Source organism: Notolepis coatsorum (genome assembly GCF_963971535.1).
Source record: "Notolepis coatsorum genome assembly, chromosome: 13".
NCBI lineage: Eukaryota > Metazoa > Chordata > Actinopteri > Aulopiformes > Paralepididae > Notolepis > Notolepis coatsorum.
Genome location: NC_140177.1, coordinates 28,000,124 through 28,021,233, shown reverse-complemented (window position 1 = coordinate 28,021,233; position 21,110 = coordinate 28,000,124). Strand labels below are relative to the sequence as shown.

The window sequence follows — 21,110 nt, the reverse complement described above, 5'->3', positions numbered from 1 at the left end:
TTCCCCTCCAATTTCTCATTAAACAGTGTCATGAATGAATCAATGCATTCCTTTATTATGTTCATCTTTATGCTGATTGATTGATTGATTGATTATTTTATTTTATTAACAGATTGCAGAATGGGTACAATACAGTAAAAAAGCAATTGGTTTTGACTTTTGATAGTCTATCAGTGAGCTGGATGCAATCCTACCTGGAGGGGAGAGAACAGATGGTGGAGGTAAACGGTACCCTACCCTACCCTACCCCCCCCCCCCCCCCCCTCCCAGTGAGCTGTGGTGTTCCATAAGGAAGCATACTAGGACAGCTACTGTTCATAATTTATGCAAATGACATGTCGTCAGCTTATGACTGCAACTTGTTCCTGTTCGCGGACGATTCAGCCCTGCTGGTCTCTGACAAGAACAAGTTACAGGTTGAAAAAACCCTCAGCTCGGAACTAGGCAAAATCTGCATATGGCTCGCTGATAACAAACTATCATTACACCTGGGCAAAACAGAGTCCATTCTCTTCGGTTCAAATAACAAACTCAGCAAGACCGACGGCTTCTCAGTTACAGTGGGTGACAATATTGTCACAAGGAAAGATGAAATTACATACCTAGGTTCCATCCTAGAGGCAAATCTTTCCTGTGACAAAATGGCATCCAATGTAATTAAAAAAGTCAACCAATGAACTCGATTCTTGTACCGGATCTCCTCTCTGGTAAACAAGAATACCCTGAAGACTCTGGCAGGAGCACTCATTCAAGGGTACTACGACTATGCTTGCACCTCATGGTACCAAAGCACCTCAAAGGCGCTAAAAACTAAATGACAAACATCTCAAAACAAACTGGTCAGACTACTGCTTGACCTTACTCCTAGAACCCACCTCACCCCTGCCCACTTTGACAACCTAGGATGGCTTAGAGTAGACGACAGAGTACAGCAACTTGCAATGGGCCTGGTCTACAAGATACACTACACGACTAAGGTACACATGTACATGTCAAAATACTTCCCAAAGGTCAGTGAATACCACGATCACAACACCAGAGGGAGCTCCACATGTTAAACCCAGATTCGGCTCAAACAAGGGACTAAATACGTTTCGCAATTATGCCACATCAATGTGGAACGCCCTACCCAAAGCTGTAAAGGAATGTGAATCACTACCCACTTTCAAAACCACTCTCAATGAACACCTACGGGAGACCGCAATTCAAAACTGGCCCCTGTAAATGTCCTAACCCAACCCCCTCCAATGTAGTTACCCCCCCTCCCCACCCCACCCAACCGCATCTATTTTTTTACCAACTGATTTCCAGTTCCGCGTTCGCGTTCTGCGATCTGATTGGCCACTGACGTTTCTGGTGCAATCTGATTGGCCACTGACGTTTCTGGTCATGTGACATGTGTGCCCAATCGCGTGACGCCTGTGTCTTTGCCCATTTCCGCCTCGAACGGCACGCAAACTACCTAACGCCTAGTTTATCACTGGTTAAGCTTAGGCGACTCTTTCGAAGTTGGTTAAGGTTAGAGTTTGGAATCAGGGTCTGGTGTTCTATCGCCCTGCTCTAAGACAAACTCTAACCTTAACCAACTTCGAAAGAGTGCCTAAGCTTAACCGGTGAAAGAAACAGGCGTCACACGATTGGCCGCACATGTCACACGACCAGAAACGTCAGTGGCCAATCAGATCGCAGAACGCGCATGCGGAATTGGAAATCCGTTGGTAAAAGTATTGACGCCACCCAACCGCCTCCAATGTACAATTTTCCCCCACCCCTCCTACCCAACCCCCCCCACCCACCCACCCAACCACCTCCTGCGTCGTCTCGCGCCGTTCAGACTCCGTTGACAATCTGCGCATGCGTATGGGGAGTAGGTGCTGAAAAAGGGACTTGATCTCGGCCGATTTAGTTCTGATTGACACACACACACACACATGTATACCGTTACTTCCTGTCATTGGCATACGTTCTTTTTTTTTTTACTAACATCTTAGTGCCTCATTAGCCTAGGGATTAAGGATACATGAAGTATTAACTACACCATAATAATATTGAGGTTTTGATCCATAGAAAGGTCTGTGCTACACAATTTCAGTTAGATTAGATTTATTGTCCTTTAATTTTGCACTCATGACATTAGTTGCTTGCCCTTTAATCAACATCGAAAGACCCCCCACTTCCTCCCAGACACCCATTCCAAGAGCCTGTTCGCTTTCCAGGTCTCTCTCTCTCTCTGTGTGTCTCTCTCTCACTGTCTGTGTGTGTGTGTCTCTCTCTCTCTCTCTCTCTCTCTTGGAATGATGGAATCATCCATGATAAATTAACTTTGACTTGAATGAATGCCCATTCTTTCTCTAGAACAATACAGATTGACAAACGTTTCATTATGCACTATACAACTAAGGTTAATAAGTTATAATTAAGATATCAATTGTATAAGATTTATTTAGGATAACTAAAGACAGGACTTTACTAAAGGTTGACACTCACTTAAAATAGCAAAGGATGGTTGATCAATTGTCTGTCTATATCGTGTCCGTTTGTCTCTCTCTCTCTCTCTCTCTCTCTCTCTCTCTCTCTCACACCTTTGTAAAACACTCATGAGACCAAAAGAAATGCCTTTGAAAACAATATGTAAAGATATATAAGATGGTATATATATATACATATTGTTCACACTATGGTGAGGCATAAAACATGGTGTTTACATTCAAGTGGTTAGGGCTGGGCGATATAACGATAACGATAATTATCGCAATATATTTTAATAATCGATATAGAAAAAAGGATTTTTTTTTTGTTAAACACAGAGACTGTGGACAGACTTGTCTTTCTTGCCTGCAACTTAAAGTAATGGCTTCGCTTGTCCAAATGACAATACTGACCAAATTGAGATTTCTTTTTCTCTTGTCCATTTATTTTGTTTGCTTTCTAATGTAAAATACAGTTTGAAACCGTCTGTACACAGTAGGCTATGTGTGCTAGCAGAGCTAGTCTCCAGTCACGAGTCACGGTGCACATGTGCGGTGGTTTGTCCACCAAAAAAGCGCCAAAAGATAGAAAAGAAACTAGCAGAGCCAGAACTGTTCAACTCCCCTGGAGCCACAGCCAGCAGAGAAGCCTGTTTACTTTCGCTTTCAACCCAGCTGCAGCCTGAGAACTGGAGTGTGAGGGGCTGTAACACTAAAGATGGCAGCAACGACAAAGAATTGCTGCAAAATAAACATACATCTGATGTTTAAAAAAATACTTAAAACAATATCGATAATTATGGATATCGCGTGCTATGATATTGTTATCGATATCGTTATCGCGATATCATTTTTGGCCATATCGCCCAGCCCTACAAGTGGTTATAGTGTAACAGAGTATTTTCTATTTCCCAAATGATTCTTATCGAACTGGTGAACTACACGCCTGTAGCCCCTAAAGCTGCTAAAATACACATTTTGTTCACTGTTTTGTTTCTAAGTAGAGCACCTGGTTGGAAACCCTAAGTATTACTCTCCCCAAAACCAAGACTTCTCCCCAAGCAGAAACAATTTATGAGTAACGCCTACTCCCATTATGGGCAGTAAGTGTGTACACAAAGTTAAAACACAGATATACACATTCTCTCCTCAAGTAGATAATGTATTTTTTGGGTTATCAATGAATACAGGATATATAAAAAAATTAAAAATTAAATAATAATTGTTTATTTTTTAATTGTATTTTTAAATTAAAAACGAAGGTTCGAACGTCCGTTCAAAGAACCCTGACGAAGTTTGAATCCCAAAAACAGGCTTCGGGGACAGCCTTACCAAACATTATTTATATTATTCAAATGGACTCAAACATGTTCCGTTGTGACTTGTGATGTCACAGCATGGTCATAATAGACCATTCTAGAACATTTGTGATGTCACAGTATGATGTCATAATAGAACATTCTAGAACATTTGTGATTTCACAGTATGATGTCATAATAGAACATTCTAGAACATTATGTCACAGTATGAAGTCATAATAGAACATTCTAGAACATTTGTGTTCTATATATAGTGTTTTTTTTTTTTTTAACAAATGTTTTTTATTTTCCCTTTTTTTACATGAAACAAGACAAACAATACAGTAACAGTAATAATCAACGATAAATCACAGGACAAACAGAAATAATAATAACAATAATGACAGTCCAGTAATTAAATCAGAATGAAAGTAGACTAAATAACATACAAATTATAAATACAATACATGGGCTCTTGCTCTCTCCCCCCCCCCCCCCCCCCCCCCCACAGGACCCCCACTTGGGCTATACATCCACTACTTCATTCAACATCAGAAAATTCCAAATTTATATGCGTTCCTTTATCTTATCCACACAGCTACCCAGACTGCTATGCTGGCTTCATTAACACCTACAATTTGTGCAGTAGATATCTCTAGATAAATCACATCAAGATAGGTGAGAATCCATACCTTCCGGCACATTTTATCCGGTTGAATCCAGCGTGACGCTATCAACTTTTTGGCAGCCGTAAGACCCGCCAAAATGAGTCTCTTTACATGTACAGAGGTCGATAACTGAGAAACATCATTCAACAACAGTACAGAAGGCAGTGTCGGTATGGTCAGAGATAAAAATTCTGATAATTGAGTGGTGATATTTTCCCAGAAAGTCTTAACAGGAGGGCATTCCCAATACATATGCATATATGTACCAATAGTATCGTTTGAACACAAGGAGCATCGAGAGTCAGGTCTGAGACCCATTAGGTACAATCGTCTAGGGGTCAGGTAAGTCCTATGAACAAAGTTAAGATGAATCTGTTGGTGATCTGGGTTGCGTGATGATAGCCGAACATTTTCCCAGACTGCATCCCAATCAAAATCTACTTCCAGGTTTGGGATATCCTTCCTCCAAATCGAGTCTAGGGGAAGGACCTTATATGAGGACGTAAGTAAGTGGCGATAAAAGTCAGAGACGAAGCCTCTCGACGTCTCCTTGTCATAAAATAATTTGTGAAACCTGTGGTGCTCAAATGGAACATCTAATGGGACTCTGTGAGCCTTCAAAGCTGCTCTTATTTGTAAATAGAAGAAAAAGTGGAACTGGTGAGGTTAAATTTGTTGGATATATCTCGAAGACTGCGGAGACCATAGTCATCGAAGATATCCCCCAATGTGTGTATGCCTTTCTTTTCCCAATCAGGGTATCTGATAGGTTGTTGTCCAATAAGGAGTAAATTGTTATAGGGCGGCTAGGTGGTGTAGTGGTCTAAGGCACTCGCCACCAGTGTGGAGACGCTAGGATTCGCGTGTTCGAATCCAGCTCTCCACATTGTTTTTCAGTTTGGCTGGTCGTCCGCAGTAATACACATTGGCCGTATTACGGGGAGGGAAAAACTGAAGGGTGGGGATCGAACGTTGTGAACAAGCGACTCCTACAAGTCGGTTGGTGCGCCTGCGCAGTAGAATCAGGAAGTGTCGGGGGCAGCGTGAGCCTCCCACGCGTTACTCCTCGACACTGAGAGCTCGAGCTGCGCAGGTGAAAAGATGCGACTGCTGTTACCTCAAGTACCGGAGGGGACTTGTGCTATGTATGACTTAGTCCACATTGCAGCCGGCTTGTGGGAGGCAAGAAACAGCGTTCGTGACAGGGGAGGGTTAAAATTGGATGATACGAAATTGGGATGGGAGAAAATATAGAAAAATGGGAGAAAAAGTGGATCAAAAAAAAAAAAGGAGTAAATTGTTATTAAATAGGGGGGAATGCCTGTGCCATTTATGGTGGTTAGTACACGTTTTCTGTGTGTCACGCCATATCCGGATCACATGTGTAATAAGAGGGCCAAATCTTAAATTGCATTGCTTAATTGATATGTTGGTGTACACTATATCCTGCCGTCTATGTGGTGCCACTATGTTCTCCTCTAATGGTCTCCAGGATACCGCTGCTTGAGAATAAAACCAGGTGATCAGTGGTCTTTTTTTGTATTTTATTTTTTTATTGTTTTTTAAACAAACACATAAACAAACATGACAACACACGATAAGATATACAAGCATTAATTGTCAGAGCACATCCAATGAGATCACATTTTAGTTAATTGTCTTATATAAGATATACCCCTAATACCTGTTATCTAAAAACCTACACACATATGCTCCAGCTCGAACCCCCCCCTCCCGGACCCCACCTTGGGAAGTACCTCCACTATCCCTCGCACCTAACCAGACACTACCATTATAAGCTAGCTTTTATTTTCTCCACCACTTCTAACCACATTGACATTTTGGATTCATTGAGACCCAGAATTCTTGCTGTAGATATTTCTTGATAAATCACATCGAGATATGTAAGAAACCAAACTTTCCGGCACATTTTTTCCGGTTGAAACCAGCGTGATGCGATCAGCTTTTTAGCTACTGTGATACCCGATAAAACCAATCTCTTTAGCTGTGGATTCACTGCAAACTCAAAAACATCATTCAATAGTAATACCGAGGGGTGTACAGGTATATTCCAAGATACGAGTTTTGATAATTGTTGGGTCACATCTTTCCAGAATGCCTTAACTGGTGGGCAGTCCCAATACATGTGCATAAATGTCCCTTCGTCCCCATTTGTACATTGGGAGCATTTGTAGTCTTGTTTAAGCCCCATTCTGCACAGTCTTATAGGAGTCAAGTATGTCCTGTGAATATAGTTAAGATTGATTTGTTGATGATCCGGGTTCCTTGATGTAAGTCGGACATTTGCCCAGGCTCCTTGCCAATCAAAGTCATTTTCCAGGTCTGGTATATCCCTCCTCCAGACAGAGTCTAGTTGGAGGGTTTCATACGAGGACGTTAGTAATTGATGATAAAATTCTGAAACAAAACCTCTCGATGTCTCTCTTTCGTAGAAGAATTTGTGGTATCTGTGGTGTTCAATTGGTATGTCTAATGGAACACCGTGAGACTTCAAACATAGCTGTAACTGTTTGTAAAAAAGCCATGTGGACTTGGTGAGATTACATTTTTTGCGTATTTCTTTATCACTACAAAAACCCTGTTTGTTAAAAACATCCCCTAATGAGTGTATGCCTTGCTCTTCCCATATAGGGAATCTTATAGGTCGTTTTTCAATTAAGAGTGCATTGTTATTGAATAAGGGAGTATGATTGTGCCATTTATGTGGGTTAGGATTTTTTTTTTGTGATTCACGCCATATCCGGATCGCATGAGTAATTATGGGGCCAAATTTCCGTTCACAGTGCTTGATTGGTAGTTTAGTGTATGCTATGTCCTTCAGTCTATGTGGGGCTACTATGTTTTCTTCTAATTTTCTCCAGGATACTAATGCTTGGGGGTCAAACCATGTTGTCAATGGTCTTAATGTGTACGCCTTAAAATATTGGAAAAAATCTGGAAATGCCATGCCACCATCTGCTTTATTTCTCTGTGCGGTGGATCTTTTTATACGTGGTGGTTTGTTATTCCAAATAAATGTGTATGTGGAGGAGTGTAATCTTTTCCAGTAACCCTCTGGAGGGGGTAACGGTAGCATTGAACTGAAGAAGTTGATTCTAGGTAGTACATCCATCTTAACTATTGATATCCGTGCTTGTACTGTGTTTTTAAGTTTTGCCCATCTATCAAGGTCGTCTTTGATTTTGTTTTGGATTTTTGTGTAATTGTGCTTCACCGTTTGTCTTATGGTGGGGAATATTTCCACTCCCAAGCATCTAAAATGTTTTACCATCGGTATCTCGGAGGGTTATATCTTTTTTTGCAGGGGTGTTAAGTGGAAGGAAAGCCGACTTCGGCCAATTTATCTTAAATCCCGATAAATCACCAAAGTCCTCAATCAACTTGAGCAGATGAGGCAATGTGGTGTTGGGGTTTTGCATGAACAATATTACGTCGTCCGCATATAAACTAATTTTTTGTTGTGTGCCCTTGATTACGATTGGTTCTATGGATTGGGATTGTCTTATATATTGTGCTAAAGGCTCTAATGATAGATTGAATAGTCCGGGACTAAGAGGGCAACCCTGTCTGGCAGAGCGTGATACCGGAAAGATTTTGGAGATGATTGTGCCTGTTGTAATCATGGCCGATGGGTCTTTGTATAATACTTTAATCATATCAATGAATCCTTTTCCTAACCCCATCCATTCTAATACTGCCCATAGATACGACCATTCCAGCCTGTCAAAGGCTTTCATAGCATCCAGGGACAGCATCGCCTTAGGTATGGTGTCATCCTTGTCGGCATCTAGTATGTGCAGTATTCGTCTTATGTTATCAGTGATCAGGCGGCCTCTTATGAAGCCAGTTTGGTCCGGGTGAACTAAAGACGTCATATGCTTTTGTAATCTGATGGCTAATACCTTAGAGTACAGTTTGATATCGGTTCCGAGGAGGCTTAAAGGTCTATAACTACCGCACTCGTTGGGGTCTTTGTCTTTTTTTTTTTTTTGATTCACTTTTTCTCCCATTTTTCCATATTTTTCTCCCATCCCAATTTCGTATCATCCAATTCAACCCTCCCCTGTCACGAACGCTGTTTCTTGCCTCCCACAAGCCGGCTGCAATGTGGACTAAGTCATACATAGCACAAGTCCCCTCCGGTACTTGAGGTAACAGCAGTCGCATCTTTTCACCTGCGCAGCTCGATCTCTCAGTGTCGAGGAGTAACGCGTGGGAGGCTCACGCTGCCCCCGACACTTCCTGATTCTACTGCGCAGGCGCACCAACCGACTTGTAGGAGTCGCTTGTTCACAACGTTCGATCCCCACCCTTCAGTTTTCCCTCCCCGTAATACGGCCAATGTGTATTACTGCGGACGACCAGGGGTCTTTGTCTTTTTTAAGGACTGTTATGAGTGCAATATTGTCATTCTTATGGAAGTTCCCCTCCTTGACTGAGTATAAGATCATATTTAGTAATAAGGGTCCAATTATGTCCCAACAAGAAAGGTACATTTCTGATGGGATACCGTCTCTTCCAGGAGCCTTACCACTTTGCATTGCGGTTATGGCCTTCTTGAGTTCCTCTAGTGTGATCGGTGTTTCTAACTGTTTAGCGTCATCCTCTGAAAGTTTAGGGAGAATAATTTGATTAAGATATGTGTCCATTTTGTTTTGATCAAAGGTCGTTTCTGATTTATATAAGTCGGAGTAGAATTCTTTGAATGTATCGTTTATTTTTGCAGGGTCTGTTTCAAGTACTTGTTGTGCTCTAATGGTAGTTATATCTGCAAATGTTGCATTAATTCTTAATCGCATGGCTAATAGGTGACTAGGTTTGGAACCATGGGAGTACTGCTGTTGTCTTGTGCTGCGTATTTGTATTTCCGATTGTTGTCTGTATATGGCATTGATCTCTATTTTTAGTACGTTAACTTGATTCTCTAGTCGAGTTGAGTTGTTGTATTTTAGAGAATTAAATAACGTTGAGTAAAGCGTTTCCAGCTCAGCCAGTTTTTTGCATCGATTCTTGCGCATTTTGGAGGAAAAGCTATCCGTGAAATCTTTGATCATTCCCTTTACCGACATCCATAATATTCTGGGGTCTTGCACCGAGTTTGCATTCTCCCGTTGGAATACTATAAGAGCTTCTTTGAGTTGTGTAATGAATTCCTTGTTATTAAGCAGCATCGAGTTAAATCGCCATCTTGGGGCTCGGGAGGATAGTATACCAAATGTACCTTTAAGGAGTAAATAACAGTGATCTGATAGTGCGTTGGGTATCATTTCCACTTCATAATTATCAAATAGTCTCTGTGATGCAAAGACATAATCTATTCTGGATAATGTATTATGTCTCGCAGATCGACAAGAGTACTTTCGGGTCGTGGGATTAAGTAATCGCCATAAGTCATTTACACCTGTAATCTTCGACCAATCCTTTAATGCCTTAGATGAATTCTTTTGTTCGCTGGAAAAGGCGAGGTAAGATTTGTCCATCCTTGGGTTCCAGATGGCATTAAAATCCGCACCTATTATAAATGAGTAATCGGGAATGTCTAACATTGCATTGGTTAGTGTAGTGAAGAAATCCTCTTCGTACAAATTTGGGGCGTATACCGCTACCAACGCTATTTTCCTGTTCTTATGTACAATCTTAGCTATAGTTATCCGACCTTCTACATCAGACCATACTCCCTTTAGTACAATATTCAACTTACGTTTAACGACTATGGCTACACCCCGAGTTCTCGTACCAATAGAAGAGTGACTAATATTATGATATGTGTTGTCCGCTAATTTATCTATGTCTTTCTCTAGAATGTGCGTTTCGCTTAGCAGAGCAATGTCCACATGTTCTTTTTTCATCAGTGTGAGCACGCTTTTGCGTTTGAGTTGGTTATTTATTCCCCCGGTGTTCCATATCATTATATTCAAACTAGCCATAATCTATACATGTTGTAGTGTAATTTTTGGTAATGCTTCTGGAGTGCGAGGCAATAATAGATATACATCCCACTAGTGAGGTCCCGTTGAGAGCCGAGCTTAAAAACATACATATATACAAATAAAAATCCCCTTCCCTTCCCTCCCACCGAGAGTCGTACAGGATTGTGTTCCATGAACACAACCTTTGCGTATGACTCCCTCCCTTGCACCACCGGATATCCCAGAATGATCCAATTATCCTTAACATTCCTATGTATACCATAGGATCTAACACTCTAAATTCTACCATAAGTAGAATGTCGACTGTGGCTTGGCCACTTTCCCGTAAAATAAAAATTTAAATAAGATAAAACTAAAAATAAAGACCAAAAATAAGCTTCAATTATCATGCCCTAATCACTTACATTTTATATGAACTTGTGTAATTTATAGTAACCCATGAATAATATGGAGGTATTGAACTGAAGAGAGAGCCTCAATAAATCAGGGAAAACGGATGAAAAAAAAACAAGTAAAAGGAAGAGAACATTAACTTAGATCTTAAAAAGCAGTTTATATTCAGCATTTCCCCTGACCAGGGGTGGGCGATGATCCGTTGTGTAGAATGTTATTTCAGCCGGCCGCTGCTATGATGGTTCTGCGGTTCTGCAGCTAGATGCTGTTGATTATTCCCCCGAAGGGCTTCTGGTAGAATGTCTGGCCACGTATTGCTGTTATTCCAGAATGTTCCCTATATCAAAGAATCTTAGATGTTCTAGATTATTCAAATGTCGTTTTTACAGTGATCGAATGTTCCAGTATGTTCTGGAGTGTTCCAATTTTGAATCCAATATGTCCGCAATAATAGAATCCTGACGGGGAAAGCATTCAATAACTCTGAGCTCGTAGGTCTCTCTGTCCCAAATCCTCGGTTCATTAAAGATTATACTATATGGTGTCCATGCATAACAGAGATTAAAAGGCCATTTATACACTATCCTGCGTGTTGTGCAGACATGTATTTGGCTGCATCTTCAGGCGAGTTGAGGAAAACCCTTGCTCCTTTTTTATCGACAATGCGAAGTATTGCAGGGTATGTTAATAGGGGTCTGTATTTCTCCAGATAGAGTTGAGACATCACCGTCTTGAACTTGGCACGCAGGTCCACTACATCACGACAATAATCTTCAAAGCAGTGTATTGGTATATCCATGTATTTCAGATTGCCTTTCATCCTGCGAGTCCAGTGACAATAACGCTAAGCCCAGAGTGATATTGGTTATCCTGCGCCAAGTCAGAATAAAAGAAATTATTATTCGTGATCAGTGGTCTTAAAGAGAATGCTTTAAAGTAATATTTGAAGTCTGGAAAGGCTAAACCCCCATCGGTTTTATTTCTCTGTGCAGTGGATCCTTTTTTTTTTTTTTTTTGATCTTTTTCCCCCTCCATTTTCCTCCGATTTTCTCCCATCCCAATGTTAGTCGTATGCCAATTCCCAATCCCCTTCCTGGTCGCTGCGCACTTACCCCCCACAGTCAGATCATCTGGGAGAGTGGAGGCTATCACGTGCTTCCTCCGACACACGTCCAGCCAATCAACCGCTTCTTTTCACCTGGCAGCGCGGATCCTCCCTGAGAGGGCGTAGCGTGTGGAAGGATCACACTATCCCACTCAGGTCCTATCCGCGCTTAGCAGGCGCCCCGACCGAACTGTAGGAGTCGCTGTTTACAACGACCCGGACCCACCCCGCCAGCTTCTCCCACCCTCTAATACAGCCAATTGTTTGTATTAGTGTGAACGGCCAGCCAAGCTGGTGACAACCCCGGAGCTGTGAGCTGGATTCGAACAGGGGTTGGTGACGAACGCAATCTCCGCTACGCCACCTAACCGCCCTGCAGTGGATCTTTTTAATCGTGGGCGTTTGCTGTTCCAAATAAATTTATATGCAGCAGAGTGTCGTTTTTGCCAGTAACCAGCAGAGGGGGGTAACGGCAACATGGAGCTGATGAAGTTAATTCTGGGCAAAACATTCATCTTAACTATTGACGCTCGGGCCTGTAATGAGTTTTTTCATTTTGACCACCTGCTGAAGTCATCTGTGATCCTGTCTCGCAATCCGGAATAATTATTCTCCACTTGCACAACCTGAAGTAGGCACTTCCGGTAGGACTTCCGGGTTGCGAATGGTACTTCCTGTCCCATCGACTTACATTGTTTTCAGCAACTTTTCTCCTGTTATTTAAACAACTTTGTCGTCACAGAGAGGTAATGAAACGTTTGTAATATTATATTATAGAATGTATTTAATAAGCAAACGTTTGTCAGCAGGGTTTTCGGGCTGTATTTCATGTAAAAACGTTTACTGTTAGTTTCCTTGCTCAGCCAGCATTAGCCTTCATTAGCTAACAGAAGCTAGTGGTTAAACAGGCCGGATTAGCTTTGAGCTAACTATCTTTCCCGACCCATGTATTCATTCCATTCTAAACATAACGTTAGTTTACAAAACATGACCTGTCTATATAACGTTGAGGAACAAATTATAAGTGTGTGGGTGTGTGTTTTGGTGAACATTGGACTGCAAACAGAAAATGCATCACAGTTACAGACAGTAGCTAAATAGTTAGCTGCCCTTCTTTCTCAAAACGAATTAATCACTAGTTTCCAGAGCTGATGTGATAGTAACATGGTCGTGGTGTGAATTACCTCTAAATGAAAGTATTTTTGAATGACACAACAGTAATAAGAATGGCAAGTGTATGATGGCATGTACAATAATGCTTAGTACAGATATGTAAGAGGATTATATGCAGGTATACAGCTTATTATGCTGCATGCATGTATTTTCTCCTGTTTACCTGCATGTAATGCTATCTGTAATGCTATCTGCAGGATATCCACCAAGCTCACCAAGTCAAATGTACTTCTATATGCAAGACATTGTACCTAAAAGAATGCAGCATTCTTTATGTGTGATTCTCAAAATAGACTGATTCTTTATGAAAATCTAATCCTTTCACATCTCGTTTTTGCATTCAGGGTGTGGGTAGCATTCAACATCCCACTGCTGAAAAAGGGACTTGATCTCGGCCGATTTAGTTCTGATCGATTAGGAATGGGTCGCGCCATGTTCAGGAGATTCAGGCGCATAAAAGTCTATTAGATCATGTCTCTAGCACCCCCACAGCCGTAGCTGCAACCACTTACATCAAGGCTCTCATCCACATTAATTCATATGCTCCCCCCGTTATCTCCTCCCCGATTTCAGAATCCCGGAAGTGCTGCGGTGGTCTATTAACAGCGGAGCTGTTTGTAATCTTCACTCGCACACTGCGAGTAAATGATTTTTCCGGTTCGCACACACATATTATTAGGGGCAAATACGAGTGAAATGCTCGCACTGTACATCATATATATAATTATATATATATAATTAGTAAACTGTCTGGGGCTTTTCTTGCCCCCCTTTACTGATTTTCGAGGGCATTTGGTAAATTTTCGAGGGCATTTTGCCCCAAGCCCCCCTTAATTTCGAACCCTGATTATGACATACCAGATTTACAATACAGTACTGTTTATGTGTACAAAAGGAGTCTAAAAAGAGAGTATACATTTGAGGGGGAAGAAACTGTACATGCTGTACATTTGGATCAAATAACAAACTCAGCAAGACCAACGGCTTCTCAGTTACAGTGGGTGACAATATTGTCAGAAGGTACCTTAAGGTTCCATCCTAGAGGCAAATATTTCCTGTGACAAAATGGCATCCAAGGTAATAAAAAAAGTCAACCAACGAACTAGATTCTTGTATCGGATCTCCTCTCTGGTAAACAAGAATACCCTGAAGACTCTGGCAGGAGCACTCATTCAAGGGTACTACGACTATGCTTGCACCTCATGGTACCAAAGCACCTCAAAGGCGCTAAAAACAAGATTACAAACATCAGGCCTGGTCTACAAGATACACTATACGACTAAGGTACCCATGTACATGTCAAAATACTTCCCAAAGGTCAGTGAATACCACAACCACAACACCAGAGGAAGCTCAACAAATCATGGTAAACCCAGATTCGGCTCAAACAAGGGACTAAACACGTTTCGTCAGCTTTGGAACGCCCTACCCAAAGCTGTAAAGGAATGTGAATCACTACCCACTTTCAAAACCACTCTCAAAGAACACCTACGGCAGGCTGCAATTCGAATCTGGCCCCTGTAAATGTCCTAACCCAACCCCCTCCAATGTACAGTAAATGACCAAGTATGGTTTTGTCAATATTCCAATGTACAGTTTTGCTTGTACAGTTGTACAGTGTGTGTCCCCCCCCCCCCCCCCCCCCCAACCACCTCCAATGTACAGCCCCCCCCCCACTCAACCCCACCTACCCAACCTCCTCCAATGTACAGTTTAAATGTATATACTCTCTTTTCTGGACTCTTTTTGTATCACAAACAGTACTGTATTTGCAAATCTGGTATGTCATAAATGTATAGATGTAGCAGTACTGTCTATCTGTATGTCGTGTATGTCATATATGTTATGATTAATTGAAAATGGGGGACCCTTGTTGACAGAATCCGGCTATAGAGCGACAATAATGTGGTCAAGAGGCATGGTTTCTATCTTTAGCCTTTAACTGGCGTGGTTTATTTATTCACATGGCAGAGCAGCAGTTCTAGAGTTCTCCTCTCACTGAGAGGCTGGGGGGAAAGAGAAAGAGTGGGAGGAGACATCTATATTTATACTCGCCACCTGGTGGTGTTCCTGAGTGGCTCCGCCTAGAGCGTCCTCTAGTGGAAACAGTTATAGTTAGACAGTTACTAACAATCCTACAACCTCTGACTTCAACAACCCTGATGTAAACAAGACGAAAGTCTTTCTCTGGTCTGCATCCCCTTAACAATTGTATGTATTGAGCTGTACTGTATTGTACCCATTGTGCAATCTGTTAATAAAGGTTTCAATCAATCAATCAAACGTCTTTCTCTGGTCTGCATCCTCTTAACAATTTTATGTATTGATTCTGTACTAGATATATTTTGTTAGATTATTAGACACCCATGAATCTCCGTGCACATCAAAGTACATGGAGAGGAATTCTAAAGAGCTTGGAAGATTGTTCCACAACATTCACAGGATGTTGTTTGTATCTGGGCTCGCGAGGCGTGATTACGAAACCAAGCCGCATTTCTCGGAGACGCTCTCTGATTGGCCGACGCCTGTTTCTACACTGGTTAAGCTTAGGCACTCTTCGAAGTTGGTTAAGGTTATAATTTGTCTTAGAGCGTGACGGCAAGTTCTTTCGACGGTTAAGCTTAGGCACTCTTTCGAAGTTGGTTATGGTTAGAGTTTGTCTTAGAGCATGGCGATAGAACGCCAGGTAGTTTGCAGGCTGTTTGGCGTGGACAAAGACACAGCTCGTCAGCGTCACGGATTGGGCAAACGCGTCAGTGGCCAATCAGAGAGCGTCAGTCAGTGCCAATCAGAGAGCGTCTCCGAGAAATGCGGCTTGGTTTTGTAAGCACGCGCTCGCGAGGTGTCGCGTCTGAGAGCGCGAGACTACCGGAGACTCTCCATGAATGAAAACCGCCATCTTCTATCCGCCAGGCACGAGAGGAGCAGTGCACCCGATATGGCTGACTACTCAAACGTGGCTCCCCCGTCTAACGCTGGTGGTGTAATGAACGACGCTTTCAAAGACGCACTTCAGCGAGCACGACAGGTAAAAGCGCAGAGATTACATACCGTTAACAATAATGTCGTCGAAATTGGTAACCTTACCTAACGTTATCTCTCGGCAAGTTACCAAAACCAGCGATAACATGCAGCATCATACTAGGCTAGCTGGCTAACGGTAGCTAGCGAGGTAACACATATTAGCCAGCTAACGTTATACGACACATTCGAAATATGAACATGTTGATTTTAATGAGCACACAGAAAGTGGTATCGGTTTCGTTTTGTAGTGTTTAAATGGGGGATTATACCAATGTAATGGGATTTTTTCTAAAGTAGTTATTCAGCCATTCTGTTAAAGGGGCTAACGTTAGCCTGCTAGGTGATCTGGAAGTTGGGGCATTCCTTTGTTGGGCCAACTTCCGGACCGAAGTTAACGTTACTAGGCCGCAAAACTCGTGTTTCTGGCCAAGTGCCCGGCAAGGAAGACTTTTATTAAAGAAAAGTGCTGTTTGGTCTTATGTTTTCAGATCGCAGCCAAAATAGGAGGTGATGTTCCGACACCTAACGCTGCATCAAACGATTTCGCGTACGGAGGCCAGAAAAGGCCCTTAGAAGATGGTGGTGAGTATTTTTCTCTCATGCATAACTAACCAACGACCAATTATTATATCAACGGCAACACTCGACATTATAATCGCACACGTTTGAAATGCAATATATATATATTTTTTAATCTGATGTTTAGTAAGATTATTTAGACAATTTTGTGACCATGCTTGATCGACACGTTCAGATCAACGCGAAGAGAAATGTCGTCTCGCTTTACTTTGTGTTAACTAGCACAACTGGTGTAAAGACATGCTAGTGCGTAGCATTGTTGACAAAAACGAGGTTTAAATATAACCGATTATATATGTGCCACGGAGATTCATGGCAGTATTATTTCTTATCCATTATTGGTAAGATATCCCCATGTTTGCTCCATCTTGCCCAATGCATTTCCTTCTCAAGTGGAAATATTTTCACCCCATAGAGTGAAGCCGCCTGTTTGCATCTTCAATGGACTCTCTCTGTATCCATTCACATTGCCCCTAAATTGAGTTTTGCATTGTATTCTTTTGAACATGGTACTTTTAAATAGCCTGTGTTTCTTTTTCACAATGCATCTTAACTCTTTCGCATGGTTAACACATACCAGATTCCTCAGCTCAGTCTGCCTGAGGCTTCTGGAATGTTGTGCCCCCAGCCTGCATCCTATATTTGTTATGTTTTAAGACTTTGAATTGACCAAATAAATGATTGAAGGTTATTACCAAGTACAACATGTACACGTTCAGGTCAACTGAAAAATTAAGCACATTTGACCAGCTATCGACCTTTCGCGTTTTCAGTTTTATTGGCTGTATTTGGGGGTCCTTGACTTGTTCTGACCAAGATATTTGAATAAAAACTAGCTCAATGGAACCACTCAAGATTTCTCTTTGCCAGGCAAATTTATGCTAGTCATGCAGAATTTGACCCAAATCAGGCAGCATCTGAAATCTGATTTTTCATGCGCCAAACTATCGTTAATATATTATAATATATTTTTTAAATCTTTATTTCGAACATGTAAATAAATACAAACAATATAAAATCAAAACAAATCATTGGTCTCAAGAAATAAAAATAAAAAAAAATTTAACAAGCAAAACAACTCAATTTACATGTTTGAAAAGGAGTGATTATTATATAATTGTTATAATATATTATATGTCACAAATGTGTTTCCTCCCGTATTCGTATCAAATTATTAAGTTTGCTGTAATGTTACAGTATACTCTCAAAGACATTTCCCCCTTCAGCGAATGATTATCCTGAATCTGTGATTTTTGTTGTTGTGCTGTGACATCAGGTTAGCTCAAAGTTTCTTGTTTTAAACGGCAGCGTGGGTCATATTTCAGCACCGCTGCTAGGTGCATATAGGGGAGACTGAATGTATTTGCTTTAGCTACTTTGACTAATGCATTAACAAATATGTGTTACTTAACACAATGTCTGCCACGCAGTTTGACCATCTTATAGCGCTCACTGCCAGCGCTGTAAGCCTATGGAGTCGCTCACCTTTACATGGCTATAACTTTTTAAATATTATAGCTATATCGACATTTACTATGGCCCATTCAACATCGGGTGTCTAGCGTTCCGGATGTGGGAACGTTATATTTTTCCATTCATACATTGTCGTGTTAATACCGTCGTGAATAATAAGTATGTTTTTAGAGTGGTCTGCAGTAATTCCTAGAACGCGAGTTATATGCCCTGACGCATATTATACATAATCGATTGGCGTTTCGTTCCTATACACGCTACATAAAAAAATTCAAATTCATATGATCGGTATATATTATGCTCCATCATGTGTGAAGGAAAGGGGGGGTGGTCGTTTATGATTCCTTGGTTGTCAGTAACGGCTTTCTTTAGTACGACATCATACGTTGGATCAGATGGATTGCAATTAGGGATGCTCGATATTGGCTTTTTTACCGATACCGATATTGTCCAACTCTTAATTTCCGATATCGATATCAACCGATACCAATATATGCAGGGGTCCCCCCCCCCCAAAATATGTCTTGTTGTGGAATTAACATAACATTATGCATACTTTTGACAATAAATAAAATCTGAATTTGCTTGCCTGGGTAAACAAAGGTTATAGAAATGTAAAAAAAAAATATTGAATTCCGATATCACATTTTAATGCCAATATCGGCAGATAATATCGGACATCCCTAATTGCAATGAAATAAATGGAGCTGGAATTAACGTTAGATTTCTCTTACCTGTGGCAGATTAGTCTGGAGAAAAAATATTCCAATTATTTGATTTCCATCTGCTAGATCCGTTTTCCGTTTGTATGACTCAATAAACGCCGAAATCATGTTGATTCTTGCGTCTCGAAAGCGATCCAATGCAGTGCACTAGAGTGTTTGTCTGGATCCACATAACAAGAGAGCTCTGCCCGGAACATTTTCACCGATGCACAGAACGCACCATCCGGTTTAACATCGCCTGAAATCCACCAGGCGGCGGTATTGAGCCGGTGCAATATCAAGACAGTCCAGAGTCTCCCGGAGCCTTGCTGGATGAATTATGAATGGCAATAGCGAATAAAGGAAATAACTCAAACGAGTAAACTCGTTATTGTCGCAGAAGCAGTTAAAAGGAAATTTCACAAATACAAAAAAGGAGATTTCCTCAATTAAATAAGCCCTCCAAGAAAAGGATGTTCAGGCATGCAATAGGTGTTGAGGTGGGTCACTCTTTGGTAAAGAAATACAATGAAGGAAATTAAGGAATAATAACAATAAGAGTGATGAGTATCATAGATTGGTGTAAGCCATGTGTACCATCTCAGAGGCAGGTCAGAGGGAAGAGAGCAAGCTTTACGGTTCACTGATGGGACAAGAGATGCCACTTACCAAGATTAAATAGGTGATTCTGTGTTTGCATATTGCTGATACAAATGAATATAAATTCTGTAGGGCTGACCCCTGAAAATCTCAATGTGCTCTTGTCCTGACAAAGAAAGTACTGGCAGAGCATTTGTTCGCCTCTTTTTATATTTATTGTTTAAATTTTTTAAACAATGGAGTACTGTGCATTGATTTGCCCACACATTCCCATTGAGTGGAGTTGTCCATTCTGTAAAATCTCCCCCCACCAGTCCTCTATTCACTGTATGAGCAACTCGATAGTAAAGGCTTCGTGGACTGTCATTACAGCTTCTGCCAATGATGAGAATAGAGAATGATTCATTGCTGTGTCTGGATTTGCACAGTGTAGCAACAGTATAACGTTAGGACACAACTAGTTGTGATGTTGCTGAGTTGGGCTGTCAGAAAACAAAAAAAGAGAGAAGGTGCTGGTAAATAATTTATTGTGAATGAAACGTATTGTGAACATATGGGGGGGATCTTGACCTCTGCCAATCTATTGTTCGGGAAAATGTATCACTGCCAGTTGACCATGGTTTTCTTTGGTCGAAATCAGCCTTACAATTCTGGCACCGTTTAGGAACTGGCGCCATTTAAGTAGTATAGGTTTAGCATCCCTGTGGTTAATCAGTACAAACGGCCCATTAACAACATAGTACTCCATTTGGAGACTTAAAAGTATATAACTCGAAGGAACAAACATTTGAGATTAAATGTAAGTAAAAGTGTATCCGTAGTGTCAGAACGGCTGTGGTGAAAGTTACTGTATTTCCTCTTAATATTGGACGTGTCCGTCTTGTATTTACCTCGGCTGCAAAGAGCACCAGGCCTTTATTAGAGAGAGGCATAAGAGGCAGGCCTTAATTTCATTTTTTTTAATATATAAATACGTACATTGTCTACATTTATTTAGACTAACATTATATAAATATTGAGTGCAACACAGTAATTGTGAAACTGTGGTGGATTAACGTAATTCACACACTGAAGTTGGAACTGTCTAGGTTGCGGGGTCCGCACGGACAATTGAGTGTGTGGTACCTTCGCGACTCTACCTCCGAGTTGATAACATGCAGTGCGGCAATAGCTGACGCTATCATAGCCATCATGATATATAATGTCAACTGGACAACGCCAGCCCCGCCTGCCAACGCCATATGGATGGTGAACGTTAACTAACGTTTGCAAAACAAGCCAACATCATCCAGCCGACACCACAGATCTAGCTATGACAACGTTAGCTAATGCTAACGGCAACGAAGTGAGAGTAGGGAACGGTAGAGAGGCAGCACTTAATTTGCATTGGCAAGAGTTTATCTCTTTCTATATCACGGCACGAAAAATAATTTTTTTTTTATTGGAAGCCATTAGTAGAGGCCTGTCCTCTATTTGAATACCCTCCACTATTAGAGGATTTACGGTATGACTATATCGACGATCTCCCTGTGCAATGCTTATCATGATCAAATCATAGCCGGTGACTATTTTGATTTAAAATGCCAAATTAATCACGGCAACATTGCAATTCAATAGATTACCGTATGTAGTGATGCACCGATGTGAAAATTGTGGCAGATACCGATAACTGAT

General features: G+C 41.2%; 1 protein-coding gene across 1 annotated transcript in view; it reads left to right on the top strand.

Moving 5' to 3' along the window:
* The first annotated feature begins 15,973 nt into the window (after window positions 1-15,973).
* Window positions 15,974-21,110, top strand: part of fubp1 (far upstream element (FUSE) binding protein 1) — a 28,407-nt gene continuing 23,270 nt past the window's right edge. The window contains 2 exon segments of the mRNA XM_084328104.1: window positions 15,974-16,084; window positions 16,569-16,662. Coding sequence (XP_084184230.1) covers window positions 15,995-16,084; window positions 16,569-16,662 — 184 coding nt within the window. The 5' untranslated portion in view covers window positions 15,974-15,994.